This window comes from Lates calcarifer, linkage group LG20 (genome assembly GCF_001640805.2).
Source record: "Lates calcarifer isolate ASB-BC8 linkage group LG20, TLL_Latcal_v3, whole genome shotgun sequence".
In the NCBI taxonomy this organism is placed as follows: Eukaryota; Metazoa; Chordata; class Actinopteri; family Centropomidae; genus Lates; species Lates calcarifer.
In genome coordinates this window covers 11,229,166-11,244,979 of record NC_066852.1, presented here as the reverse complement: position 1 = coordinate 11,244,979, position 15,814 = coordinate 11,229,166, and the positions used below count along the sequence as shown (strand labels likewise).

Here is a 15,814-nt window from a genome sequence, read left to right as displayed (position 1 = left end):
TGCTAGATTGTCAGCTCAGAAAGGAAGGTAGAAGGGAAATTTGTTAAATTTGCTTGAATATAAAGTTTCATTTGTCACAAAAGTTGGGAAACACAATATGGTTTCCCTGTTTTTTGACATTTTCTCAACAAAATGTAACACCTCTTACACCAAATGGAAAGTCCCAAATGAAATCCAGAATTGTTTCAGGGTCCTGAACAGAGTCTTGCAAGGGGGAGCAGATTTTCTAACAGTAATAAGACTGGTTGTTGTATGTCTATCATTTTGCTATGAGTTTATTTCAAGGTTGATAAATGCCGCAGGTAAAGTGGAGGGCAATGCCATTAGTTTTGTAGATATTTTGTCACAAACCAAAGTATTAGACAAGATGACATTTTGAGCTATATTGTCAGCATAGCTACAAATGCATCCCAGCATAGTTTGCAAAATGGTTAGCTGTGGGATCAAGCACAGTTGTAAATGAGATAAAACGTGTGTAATTTGCAATAAAAATCTCTTACATCTCTAAGTGAGGAATAATGTTATGAATGATGGATGGATTTCATTCACCATCTTTAAGAGGAAAATATACTTTACTGTTGATTATTTGAGCGTTTAAAGGTAAAGAGTTCTCTGTCTGCTGCAGTGAATGCACAGTATGTTACAAAATAGGAGTATGATTAAGCCTAAAAGGTTTGTTTTGACAGTAGCAGCCTAACTCAAAAAATCTCTCTAACAGGCAACTTCATTCCAAGTTTTGACAGACATATAAACACTGTCTCCCTTACCAAACTTTGCTCAGATTGTGTCATGACCTCAAATATAAGCTAGGTGCCCAGTCAAACTGCAAAAGTCATCTGAACTTAATTCCTTCCTTGTTGATGAGGCATTTTGGCATCTCAACATTTGCCCAAACATGCTACTTTACATGCTTAGCTGTGTTGTCCACCATGTGTTATCTCCTTCTCCACAGAGGAAGCAATATGCTCATTTCGGCCTGTATATTTTACCGTGTGTGCTGCAAAACACTAATCAAAAATAGTGTTTTATTTATAAACACAAATGTACTTCAATTTAGAAAATGTAATTAATTAATATTTGTTTTAATCAACCGAGAGCCCCAATACAATTGGACCATGTAACTAATATTCAGTGCAGAAAAGTCCAACAAGTGTAGTCCAAAATGTTGAGGTTTCTAATACTGAAGTGTTTGTGTAACAGTTCTTACCATGACAACCCCTCTGTCTTATTTATACCTTTCTGACATACCTTACCCACAAAAATCATCTACTCAAACAAAAATCTCTTCCTCAATTAAGTGTCATTGCATGAGATATGACTGAACACTGAAAAAGTAATTATGTGAGCTCTGTGATGTTTTTATTTGAATGACTTTTTTGGTAGCAGGCAGGGAACAAGTAATCCTCCTTCAACCATGTTTCTACCTCAATTAACTATGTCTGCCAAAAGGATGCTTGACTCCTCCAAGCACAAGTCAGAGTGACACTGAGAGGGCAACATCCACAATGAATGGGGTCACACTGCACCACTAAGTGGAAAAGGCAGCACTTAGGTAGTTTGCTCTCTTGCAACATCAACATATATGGCAAATTATTTGTGTGTCATTCAGTCATTGCTGAAATAAGACAATAGAGAAAAGTAAATGCAGGTGAACACATTTAAATTTAACTTCCTTTAATAAACGTTGCACAGGAGCAGCTTCATACTTAGCCTGCAGCATAACTAATAAATATGTTATGAAACGATGCTTCCCCTGGTCTGATATATTTTGTTTGGTTGTCAACAAATCCCATGAAATGACCAAAAAATAACAGTAAATTGACCCTACTATATTATCTGTGTTGCCAAAATGTCTAATTAGCAATAAACACAGAGTACGGCTGAGGCTTATAAGAATGTCATTAGTTTTGCAGGTATTTTGTTATAAACCAAACTATTGGACAATTTTCAATATTGAGCTGATAATGGCACTAAATGATAAGTTAATAAGTGAATAATTTAACCAAAAAATGTCAAACTAGAGGAATAGTGAAGCGATCATCAAACTCAGCAGGTCCACCAACCATGAATGCCTGTACAAAATTTCAAGGCAATCCATCCAACAATTGTTGCGATGTTTAGTTCTGAACCAAAGACAGATGTCCCCACAGCCAAGCTGCTAGCGTGGCTAGAAATGAATCTTTATATTTTTGTGAATCACTTTTAAAGATTTACATTTTCAGGAGGAGAGAATGGGCTTGGGGCAACAGACATGGTAGTGAAGACAAAAAGTGTTGCGAGAGAGACTAATGAACTGACATTTAGAATATAGAGTAACACAAAACTTATTCTTTACACAAGTTTTGTTGTACCTCTAGATCACTGGACAAATATAAACTGGTGATGTTCGCAGCAGCACTGAGTTAACTGTGAACCAGGAAACAAAAAGACATCTGTCACCTGCTCTGGCATAGAGCCACTTCCATTTTTTATTATTTATTTATTTTTTGTCCATCATTCTGCTGTAGTGGTTAGGATAAAAATGAAAACACTGATTTGGTAATGGTACAAGCGCCTCAAAATGCAAATGAGTGAGAAGGTGTTAGCTCTACTTATGTTATTTGCTATTTGTTACTTTAGCTGAATCACACACTGCAATGAACAGTTTTAAAGTTTCTGGTAAATCTCAGTTATGATGCTAAAGTTCCCTCTTTGTTTTATCTTGGACATGTTACATCACTGCCATCTGTTTAAAGCCTATTAGTCCTTGCTGACCAAAAAGTCAGGAGTTACCCTAACAATGAGATCATTTGTTTTTGCAATACTAAGGCGTCAGTATCTTCCTGAAGTGATACTTGGTTAAACATATTAAAATGGTTGATACCACTATATTCACAAACAGTGGCTTCAGAAAGTATTTAGAACTCTTCACTTTCTGCACTCCTTGTTGTGCTGTAGATTTAACTTTACATGGCTCAAATTGCCATTTTTGCCCATCAGTCTACACTCAATAATCCAAAATGACAAAATGAAAGCATGCTAATTTGTTAAAAATCGAATTGATTTAACATTATTTCTACAATACGATAAGGTGAGCAAAAAGTGAAGGGGTATGAATACTTTCTGAGGCCACTGTATCTACTGACACCTCTCAAGTAAACATATCAACTGTGGTACAATGAGCCTGTCTGTCGGCAACAAAAGAACAGCAACAATGGGACTAGATAAGGAAGTGTTTGTCAAAGACTTTGCATTTGATATCAGTATTTATCAGTATTCAAATTAGCTAAGGCATGTTATTATGCAAAAGGGCAACACAGTGAATGGATATATCCATTTTATACATGTTTGAAGAGAGGGCAATAAAAGACATTAGGTTCTACAGTATGTTCTGATGAACATGTCCATAGTGTGATGGGTCTGTAGAGATTTTCCTGAAGTCCTGGAAAGTGGGCAGATCAGTGCTGATGATCATCTCTGCAGACTTCACTGTCTGTTGCAGCCTATTCCAGTTCCTGTTTGGGGGCTGATCCAGACCAGACTGTAACTGACACTGACTGACTTGAGGAAATACTATGTAAAACTGGATCAACAGCTCCTGTGGCAGGTTCAGCTGCATAGTGAGGGGTGGAGGGGGAAGGGTCATTTTCACTCATAAGATGCATAAAACAAGCGTTATCAAAACACTATTAATACTTTGTATTAATACTTAATAAATTCAGGAGTCACCTGTGTGAAACTGAGTCTTGTTGGCCTGACAAGGGGACCAACAGACCTCCTTTGTTAGAGAAGAGATTTCTCTCTATTATTATTATTATTATTATTATTATTATTATTATTATTATTATTATTATCTATTGTGACTGTTCATGGTACCTATGGATCAGACTCTATCAGACTTCACCTCAGCCTCCACCTCCATCTCACAGACCAGCCAAGTTTAAGTCAGGCCATGTTCTATTTTAATCAAAAGCAGTGAGGAGCACACAAAGAAACACCTACTGTCACCTACAGCTCTCAAACAACATAAACTGAACATCCGATGGCCATGACATGGTCACATCATTTTTATTATTCCTCAGTGAGCCTGTTTGTCCTCTGGAGCGTTTTCTCAGGCAGGTTTGACCCTCCAGGCTGTTTCTCTCCGTCTGTTGAAATCTCACTAAATGCTCCCCTTTACCTTAAATGAACAAACTATTCGAACAATTTGAATCATGTAACATTTTGGGAGCGTGCGCTGTACTCTTGTACTTCCTGACAGGCGAAACCCAGGGTAAAATACCAACGGAAGGGTCACCTGTGCCATAACAACCAAACAGTCTCTGCAGACTAACAGAGGGATACTCACCAACAGCATTGATTCACCAACATGTTCAGGTAATTATTACTGAATATTGGTTTAATTATTGGTTTAATTCATGTTCCAGTGAATTTCATTTGAATTTGCTTAATTACTTTATATAAGTAGCTTATATTTCACAGGAATGTGTTGACTTAGACGAAAACGAATATTAGTCAATCAGCAGATAATGTTCCCTTTTTATTAAATTATAAAGAACAGCATTTGAACCTACCATATACCATATATTTTCTGTGTCTTTCTATGCCATATTTAGGCCCACTTTGTCGCTGGAATAACGAATGGTTATGAGGTCTTTTGAACAAGTTTGTAGATGAGACCTTAAGGTTTTTAAACGTTAGCACAATTTAATGGGGAAAAATTCAGAAATTCAGCTGCTTTAATTTTTATTAAAGCCACACCGACAAACACAAAACTCGGCCATAACTTGTCTCTGGTAAATGGTGGTATATTTGTGCAGAGGCAGACGAAAAAAATCCCGACAGTTAAACTTTTCAGATCACAGCAACTTTTTTTTTCTTTTCTTTTTTTTCCGCGAAATGAGTATGTCATCCTACCGATTTTGGTCTAATATGCTCGCGCTGATCAGTGAATGAGAAGGAGGCTAAAAGGTCAGACACTTTAAGGTGAGGTCATACAATTATTTTATTAATCTCAGTCCTCTGACTACTGTACCACTACTTTAGATTCATCTGTCTTCCAAACATGCACACAATTGCATTGCAGTCTGTGACCACAGTCGAATGCTACCAAACAGGTAAAGTAGGTATTCACCCTAAAAGCAGTTATAGTAAAATGCAAATCCCTCACATATTCCTCAGATCTTTGGAGACCCAGGACTATTTATTACTTCCTGTCATTCATTTCACTATGTTCATACTCTTCCTTGAAGACAAAAATGTCCAGTTTGTGGAACATCCATCAACTTTTTTTTTTCTCTAAAAAGATGATAGGGTCCTTAAAGCCCTGAGATATGTGCTGTATTTTTATTTTATATTATTTTTTACAGTGTGCAGGAAGCAAGCAACAGCAGATAATGTGTTTTCTTGTTTGGCTACATTTTGTCTCTCTGATACTGTGGAGCAGTAAGTCCTGTGTTGATTACTGAGCCAAGCCACAGGCAATGTAAGTTTAGAGGTTTTCCCATATGTTCTCCACATGGAGAAAAAGTGTTAGTTTATTGTTTTCAGTCTCAGTGATAGTTTTATTTTTTGCCAGTGACATTGTTAGTCAGTAATTTCCCCATTGTGGGACTAATAAAGGATTATCTTATCTTATCTTAACTTATCTTAATACCAATGAGTACCAGTGAATCACCAGCAGGTGTCAGTATGGCTGAATGCAGGGATAGTAGTTAATCACATGGACGACTGTAAACCTGAAGTATTATTTTTACATTTTGCACATAAGCCTGTCAAATTATTTTGCTCTGCTGCTGTTTATTACATTAGTTTTATTAGGTTTTTTTTGGGGTTTTTTTAGAGACTGCCTTGAAGACGCTGAGTTAGCAGCTGTTATGAGGCCTAAGGCTGCAGCTGTGGTAGCACAGGGCAGTAGACTGGTGCGAGGGAGTCTGCAGTTTCCTCTTATTGAAAAATATATTGTCATAAAGAAGAACTGTGGTGCTATATCGAGCCATATTATTTGTATTGAAATGTAAATAAGAAGTAGAAGAGGGCTGACATTTACATTTTTGTAATGTTTAGTTGTTTATTTGGTGTAATAGGACGATGAGAATCTCAGTACAAGATGGTATAAGTTAGCTAAAGTTTTATTTTCACATTTTGCAGAAAAATCTTAAAGCGACACACAGCACCGGTTTGGCCCATCAGGACAAGATTCTTTATGTTTTCTTACAGTCACAGTAACTTGAAAAGCAGAAACTGAGTTTTTGAGTTTTGAAAGTCTTTTCCAAGAAACAATCAGTGGTTTTTCAAAGTTACAGTTGTCTACACATTTTTCTAGGACTGCTTTTTTTTTGCATGTAGCACAGCCATTATATCCAGACAGGAAATTATCTGTGTGTTTGTCACACTGTAGAACCTGTACTGCACTGTAGCGCCTCTAGATGTATAGTGATACAACACAACTGTTTTCCTGACAGGGACCTTTTGTGACCATGCAAATAATGACTGCTGTCAAGGCAAATGTAGTGTGACATTATCATGGCACTAAGAAACCCATCATGTGAATTTGACAAACAAACAAGACCAACACAAAAATGTAACCATAGCAGTGATGGACCAAAACAACAACAACAACAATAATAATAAGTATATTTAAAAAAGAAAGAAAGAAAAGGAAAATTAATGAAATAAACCCAAATTGCTTTGACTGTAGTCTGTGGAATATTATGTCAGACTGAGATAAGATGATGAGAAAACTTTTTGTGTGTCATTGCAGAGTTTCAAAGAAGACGAACACCAGAGTAAGAACTTTGTTGCTAATGGGAGCTGTTCTCGTGGTCATTTATCTCAATAAAGAGATAAACTTAACTGATCATAAAACCATCTGCCCCCAAGAATACGGGAAAAAGAATGGCACTCAAACAACGCCACTCACCAAAAATACCTCCTGGCCCAGATGTCAACAAAACATGTCTGCTGCTAGCGTCACAAACTTCAGCTCTCTTCCTGGTAGAATACAAGACTTTCTCTACTATCAGCACTGTCGACATTTTCCCATGCTACTGGACATTCCCGACAAATGTGGAGGAGCTGATAGATCTTCAGAGGTCTTCCTTTTACTGGTCATCAAAAGCTCTGCAGCAAACCATGACCGACGGGTGGCGCTGCGCAAAACCTGGGCTAAAGAGAGGTCACACAATGGTGTGTGGATCCGAAGGCTCTTCATCTCAGGAACGATGGGCGCTGGTTTTGAGAAAAAGAGGTGGAACAAATTCCTTGAACTGGAGCAACGCGAGTACAGTGACATTCTACAGTGGGATTTCAATGACTCGTTCTTCAACCTCACTTTGAAGCAGATACTCTTCCTAGAATGGATGGAAAGAAACTGTCCACATGTTCACTTCCTGCTAAATGGTGATGATGATGTCTTTGCCAATACAGACAACATGGTTCAGTATCTCCAAAGCCTTAAGGACAATGATGGAAGCAAACACCTCTTTATTGGCCATCTGATCCAGAATGTTGGACCCATAAGATTGCCATGGAATAAGTATTATATCCCTGTTCAGGTGCAGGAGTCAGACACATATCCCCCCTACTGTGGTGGTGGGGGCTATCTCTTATCCAGATACACAGCTTTGGTCATATACAGAATATCCCAATCGATCACCATTCACCCTATTGATGATGTTTACATGGGCATGTGCCTGGCTAAAGCAGGACTTAGTCCTGAGTCTCATATTGGTGTGCAGACAGCAGGAATATACATTCCCTCCCACAAAATCGATAACTACGACCCTTGTTATTACAGAGAAATCCTTCTCGTTCATAGATTCCTGCCAGCTGACTTGTATCTTATGTGGCACAGGCTGAATGAGCCTAATCAGGAATGCTTTGCTGATGCCAAATAGTGACTTAAAGGTGGTGACAGAGTTTGTTGGCACTCATTTACACTCATTGTCATCTAATACAATCCAATACAACAACAGCTGCCATATATTCTACCTTTACAACGCTTTATCTTTACACTGAGAGATCCAGAGAGAACCATCTATTTTATTACTGAGGTTGTCATTTGTAATGGTTTTGCACTGGACTGCATTATATTGAAAAGTGCTGGCAATATTATCACACCTTTGTGTACTGGGTACAGTAAAATAGTTCCTTGGTAACAAGATAATGATATGTTTTATATATGTTTTATATATACTATAGGTGGTATTAAGTGGCAGTTGTCTCTCTGTAGCTTAGTCTTTTAGCTTAAGCTCTGTACATCAGAATTAAGACAGTGCTGCTGCTCTGAATGTCTTCAATTGTAAATCCTTGGTGGAGATTCACCACCCTTGGCCCACTAGCCTAAGCTACCATGGATGCTTAACAAAAAAAAAAAAAAAAAGATGAGTGACACTTAATATTCAGCCACCCTCTCCAATAACTTTTAACTGAACCTCTCTGACAGAGCTACTGAACTGGTCTTTGCACCCCTGAATCTGTTGAGCTCGACCCGTCCAGACAGTGATTAGGTGAGATGAAAGAAATAGAGCTGAGTGATAAGCCAGTGTAGTGTGATTAAGGTGCCACGTTAGAATAAGCAACATGAGAGTTGAGAAGTCAATATTTTATTATGTGTTTCTCATTTAGACTTCATGTTCATGCAGTTGTATGCAAAAATGTAGGCACCCCTGCGCAAATTACTTATTTTGTTGATTTTGAAATGTTGAAATGCTCTTTTGCTTTTTATATTATAAATGAAAAAAAGAAAAAGAAAAAAAAAGAAGGAAAAGGAGACTAATTGTACCATGTGCAAAAGTTTCTACGTTTCCAGATTCTTCAAACCATCATGGAGCCTATAAAAACATATCCAAGTGTGCTATAGCCTGAAATTTCCACTGGGCAAAATGTCATTAAGAAATGTCAGGTAAGAGCAACTGTCAAAGTAAAGTTTTCTTACACTGTGTAGTGTTGATGCACAAAAAGGTCTGAAATGGTCCTACCCTCCAAAGTTACCATCTCAAGTCTGCAAAGTAACATCCAAATAAGCCCATGTCATTTTGGAGGCAAAAGTGAAGTGCTACTGATGAAGTTAAAATTGAGCTCTTTGGCCACACTCACCAAAAGTGTGTTTGGAGGAAAAAAGAAGCGATGAAAAGAACACCTTGCCAACTGTTAAGCATGGGGGTGGAAATGTCATTATTTGGGTCTATGTGGCAGCCAGTGGCACAGGAAATGTTGCACAGATAGAGGGAGGAATGGATTCCGCTAAATATCAAATAGCAAAATAGCAAATTCTGAATGCAGATGTCACGCAGTCAGACAAGAAGTAGAAACTGAGAAGAAGCTGGTTTCTACAACATCACGATGATCCAGACCTCAAAATCCACCACAAACCACTGTAAGAAACACAAGCTGAAGCTTTTGCAGCAGCCCTCCCATGAGTAGATCTTAAAATGATGTGTGTACAAGAGAGTGTAAAAATATCGCCAAACTTGAAGTGATCTGTGAAGAAGACAAAATGTGTAAAGAACTGTATTTTGCACATTTAACCTAATTTCACCTACATCACTGAAGAAAATAGCCTACAACCAATCTCAGACCAGGATTAGACCTATTTTTCTCTGCAAAGCGTACACGAGCCAGAAACCTATGAAAATATGTGGAGACAAAAGTTAGAATTCTTCTGCTTCCAATCTCCATTTCCCTATTTGCATATTTAATTTTTATTACAAATGGATTTCAGACTTTGGTGCATTTGGCAGCAGGAAGAGTGACAATTACAGAAATGTGTGTGAAAGCAAAGAATCTTGGAAATCTAATAAACTTTTTTTTTTTTTTTTTTGCCTAAATATCTTTCACCTCATTATGAAATTTAATCAATTTCTTGATCCTGCAAATACACCTTTATTTGAAATACCTATCATTTTGCAGTCGACCTAGATTATCTGTTTGCTAATGCACATTTCATGTGAAAGCTCTGATATTACTGAGTGAGATTTAGAGAAAAATCTGGAGAATGATGCACCTCTGCATTGTGCCCCAGCTTTGGCAAAATGACACTAAAAATGTTCTGTTCAATTTTTAGACACAAGTGAATCTGCTGAAAGATCATAATGCTTTTTAAATTAGACTGAGTGGGGTGAAGGGGTGCAGGTCAGAGGTTAGGACACAATTACCCACATGTTAACAAAGTATATTATGGATTGTCTTCCTGATTTCAGCAGTAGGTTAAGATCACCTGTCATACATGTCATTTTTTCTTTTGGATTGCAATCAGGTATTTGTAAGGAGGATTTCATTTTATTTTCATCTCCTTTGTTTATAAGCTGTTATTTAAATGGTTTTGTTTTTAACAGTTAAATGTGAAATGTAGTTTTATGTTGTTTTATCAATCAAATTTAACTTAACCGCTGACAGAGAGCGACCCCATCACTTGTTCTAGGGCTGCAACTAACAGTTATTTTCATTATCAATTAATCATTTTATCCATAAAATGTCTAGAAATAGTGAAAAATGCTTGTTACAATTTCTCATAGCCTAAATCCAAAACCCAAATATATTCAGGTTATTATCATGCACAAAGCAAAGAATCAAATCTTCACACTGCAGAGGCCTGAACCAGTAAAACCAGTAAAACATGCCTAATTATTTATTAGGCATGTTTTATCAGGCACAGCAATTATTTATCGATTATTTGATTATCATAATTGGTGCTGGTTACTTTTCTGTCAATCAGCTAATCGATTACTCGACTAATTGTTCTAGTTCCAGCAAGTTTACATTAGTTTTCACCTCCTGCCTTAAGGAGTTGTAAATGTAAACAGTAAATACAGGCCATGTTTGTGATGTGTTCTTTCATTGATAAAACCTCTTTTCAGGGCTTTAGATAAAGCTAGAGCCTTATTTTCTGAAACACAGATGAGGAAACTGCTCTTAGAATCACAATCAAGTTCTGTCAGCATGTGCTGTGTTTACAAATGTCCCTCTGTTATTTATGCTCCAGAGAAAAATAACTACATTTTATGGATGTAATTACAGGGAGGACAGCAGAGAATCCCACAGACTTATTGAGCCCAGTGTTACTGTGGTGTGAAAATGTTGAGAAGGCCCTCAAAGATATTTGAAGTGAGTGATAAAGGTGATCGTGACATAGACACTACAACACCATCTTGACTGTTTTTTGTTTTTTTTTCCACAGTAGACACTGTTGGTGAAGGATTTCTGAGATTTTAGAGAATGAGACACACGAAACAAAAAAGGAACACGAGAAATCAAAATGTTTAAATTCTGGTTTTAAAAAATGAGCATGTTTTGAGATTTATTGACACTTCTTCTGCAGTGTATATCCCTCACCTCTCTCTCACTGTCAGGCCAAAAAGCCTCACTGTGTGTTTTGTGGAATACTAAATCACATTTTTGCCTCCCTGTTGTTCAAAAGAAAACAGATACAAATCATTAGCTCCCAGTTCAAATGCTTTTCTTTTCCCTAATATCTAAAATTAATCCCATATGTTGGCCCATGCACAATATTTGTTATCATTGGAACAAAACCGCATTACTCACGGTGAGTGCCGCAGTTAGAGAGCATCTTAACAATGATATTCCTCCTCGATATTAAAGTTTTAAAAAGTAGCAGGGAACAATTGTGACCTGAGGTGTTGCTGTTTTTGTGATCCTTTTCACTGTTTAAATTAGACTTCTAAGTGTCAGAAATTATAGCAGACAGTTAGATATCACCAATTAGTAGGAGTACTTATGAGACATTTTTTAAAAAGTACTTTGACTGTTTTTCATATTGATAAATGAGACACATCAAAAGTTTATGCAACTTTGTCAAAATACTGAGCACAGATTCAGAATTAAGTAAATGTGAAAAAAGAGATCTGATTGTTACTTATACATTTGCACCAGCTTCATCCCATACACTCTACAAACAATTACTGGATGCTTGACTGGTTTGCTCACCTTTTAGACTACAGGAAAAAAAAAGATGAATACATTACGGTTTAGAAAATGTACAGTATAGGGCTACAGACATTTAGTTTAAGCACAACTTACTGAACATTATGACAGAGAAAGCTGATAATGCAAGATGTAAAGATAACGTGTCTGAACAAATACACCTACATTTGTTTGTAGCATCTTTTTTGCAATTATAGACGACCTGTTTAACAGAGATTGTGCACTGTAGCTCTGTAAACAGAAAAATATCATTGTGCTTGTTGACAAACGGGACAAATTAGAATGAAATTACTTCATCTGCTTGTTATGAAACTCTTTTATGTGAAACTGACCTCATGAGCAGAACAAATCAAAGAATGGTGCTCTACCACCACTTACTGGGCAAACTGTATTATAGCAAGCAACGTCTGACAGACCACAGCAGGAAAGGAGACAGGAAATTAATAAGACACATGGCAAGGCAGTTTGAAGCGGAGAACTATGTGATTATTACAGTGTTCGGTGTAAATTTGATTCCCTATGCAAAACTGTCAGAAATTACTGCATATCACTTACTTGTTATTCACTCTCTATAATTTAAGATAGAGTATGGCATGTCTGGCGTGAATCCACCACTTACACAGACAACTTTGGAGTCTGTGTTAAAACATGTAATGTAAAATGTGTGACAGACAGTAACTGTACATCTGACACTGCAGTCCCATTGATGTCAGGCAGTATTGCAGGTGTGGTTTTGACTTCATTTTAGAAACGGGTGCAGCAACACAAATACATGTGGTATTGCACAATTTGGCATTACTGGAGGCCAATCACTCTTGTGGGATTAAATCAGTTGAGATCAACAAATCGTACTGACAGATGTCCAGCCTGGGACACCTTACTGTAAATGTCTGTGCTGTGTTAAATGGGAAATTGATCTTATAAAAATATATATAAAAGATCCTTTTACAGACTAAGAGTTATTTGTATGGATTTAAAACATGTGTTGTAGACCTGCTCCAGGCCAATGTTAATTCAAGAACATTTCCAACAACCTTGGAAGCCAGACAGGTCTCGGTTACAGAGCACAGTTCAGTTCGACATTTGGACAACCTTTACAAAAACTTATCTGGAAATCAGTAAGAATAACATGATACAGTTTTTGGCTGCTGTACTTAATAATGTAAAATATACAGATATATGAATAAACTTGAAAATCAGAATTAAATAAATTTAAATTTGCTGAATGCAGCTGATTGAAGTAACTGTATATGGGAGTGCCTCAAAAACAACAAGATCTGGTCCATCTGTACACGTAATACTGTGCAGACACAACAGGACTGAACATTATCCGCATCATTTTGTTTATACCAAATAAAATGTTTATGCCAAACAGGCCTAACACACAGGATAGAAGGTTGGGTGTGGAAATATTCGATGCAGATGCAAACCACAGCCACAGTGTGAAAAAAAAAATAATAAAACAAATAAAATGTGCTGCCAAGACAGAGACTCACACCATGTGTTACCAACCATGCAATGATGTCCAATAGAAGACACTGAAGTAGTGATGGAGAGGAGTGGTAGATGTGAGTAATTGACAATGTGTGATTTTGCGACTTTTAAAAAGAAGCCTTATTTGGGAAAGTGAGAATGTAACTATTAACTGGTATTCAAATGTGAAACAGGTTTATGCATATAGGAAATGCAGCATGACCCCACAGGAACAGGAAGTGCAAGGCAGACTGATATGTGTGGTCTTTGAGAAGTCACTTAGATAGTAAATGACATATAATTATACGACCTCAGAATATAAATACGACACAAAGATCACACATCAACCGGTAAAAACTGCACCTCATTCACCTTTATTACACACAGTCAATGCATTTCACACACAAACACATTAGAGTTTAGAGGGTATGAGAGGACACATGAGGCTCCTGGGTCACTGTGTATTTTATTGGCCTGTTTTTTTTCCCCTCCTCTCTTCATATGTCGGGGTCTAATTTTTACTCGTGAAACTGAGAAGACATGTGGTCCCACATGTTGGCAGAGACAGGACACTTTAATCAAGGCTGAACAAAAGAATTTAGCAAAATACTGAATGAAGCAAACAGTTCACAGATGTGCTGTCTTCTTAATTATTTCTTTAGTTTTTGTTGAGGTAGAAGCTCATTGTACACTGACAGTTTTACAGTACTTTTACGGTTGATTTGCTCTTACATGAAAAAGATAAGTCAAGGTTTTTATTTTTTGTTCATTTGCATCATGGGCAACATATTGTTTCTGACACTCAAACCTCATATCCTCATATGCTGCCATGGGTTCTGAACCACATTTTTGATAAAGTTATTTTAACTTTTATAAATGTCTGGATGCACATTGCATTTCTCGACTGTGCTATGAGTCTGTATTAACATATAAACATATTAGCATCTCTGTGAAGACTTTGTTGATTCGAGAATAACAGATAATTAGATTCGCATGGAATAAACTGCTCTGTCTGAACATTATAACAGTTACATGTGTATGAGTAATTTGCATATGATTTACTAAATGTCGTACAGCTGTATAAATGATACACTGACTAAGCTTTTGTCTGTCCTCACCATTACCACTTTAACCACTGTAAATTCTGTTCCTTGTCTATATCCTCAAACGTTTCACAAGAAGAGCCTCTTGCCTCGCTGTTTTCAGTTTCCTTGGTGTGTAGATCGTCATGTGGAGCTCACCCAGGGTGACCTTGAATTGTAGACAAGTGACACCTCACTTGGGGTATTTGACAAACTGACACTCACTGATACAGAGTGTCCAACTCAGCTTGTCAAATACACTAAGTGGGGGGCCTGATCTCTCGCAAAAATCCAAGATGGCTCTGCAGAATAAATGAACAAGACACTGGCACCACTCTAACCATACACAAGTCTTAATAAAGAGGTGCATCATGTGCATATTCATCTTTTTAATAAAGATGTTGTTTATTTTTTCCCTTCTGTGCTGAAAGTGTTAGAAATGAGCTGTCAGTCTCTTACCTGTTGATGTTGAAGCAGATGAGTCTGAGTGGGGTGTTCTTCTTTCCTCTCACAGGAGTTCACAATGATGACACTCGTGCACAAGACAATTCGTTTGACCATTGAGCCTCGGCGCTGCAAAGAGGAAGTCAAAACAAGGAAGATAACTGCAAAGCTAGCTCTCAGGAAATATGTGGAAATAAAGTGTCAACATGTCATGGTTGTGAAATGCCGTTGAAGGCTTTCGTGGCTCACAGCTTTTTGAGATAATGGTTTGCTGAGACATATTTGTCAGTTCTGTTCACCTTATGTGGCATTTCTCTGTTCAGACTCTGCTTATGGAACTATGTGTATATGTATGTGTGCTGTGTATGTATCTGAGTTCATCATATTGAAAGGAAGTAGCGACCTCCCATGTGAGATTTAATTAACTACAGTTTCCTATCTGTCATGGAGTTTGTAGATGACATTTTCAAGTTAAGGTTGCACTCAAGAATAGTTTTAATACCAGGGGACAAAATTAGTATGTCGGGCTGCTTTATCATTCTATGTGATAATGGTCTTGATACAGTATCTCCATAAACTGTAATGTCAGTTTGTCAGTGTGTTTTCTCTAATTTTAGAACATGTCTCCTCCTGCTCTGTTAACTGTCACCTTTCCTGCTCCAAGGACAAGCACCAGTGTTTAGTCTGCACTGCTGATTGGTGGGCCATCTGTCAGTTTAACCCCCCCCCCCCAGGCCTGTGCAGGAAAGCCACAAGGAGCCAGGCCAGGCAAAGAAAAAGACTACCCCCAGCTTTTCCAAAAAGCCTTCATGTGGTGTGGGACATGGCTTTACTTTGACACAGAACACCCAACAACTTCCTGTCAGCCTACGTAACCAGCCCACCCAGTACTC

At 37.5% G+C, this 15,814-nt stretch overlaps 1 protein-coding gene across 1 annotated transcript; it reads left to right on the top strand.

Moving 5' to 3' along the window:
- Positions 1-6,761: 6,761 nt before the first annotated feature.
- LOC108893170 (N-acetyllactosaminide beta-1,3-N-acetylglucosaminyltransferase 3-like) lies at positions 6,762-7,877 on the top strand. The gene has a single exon (XM_018691028.2). It carries the CDS (start codon positions 6,786-6,788, stop codon positions 7,875-7,877), a length of 1,092 nt encoding a protein of 363 aa, XP_018546544.2. The 5' UTR covers positions 6,762-6,785.
- The last annotated feature ends 7,937 nt before the right edge of the window (positions 7,878-15,814 follow it).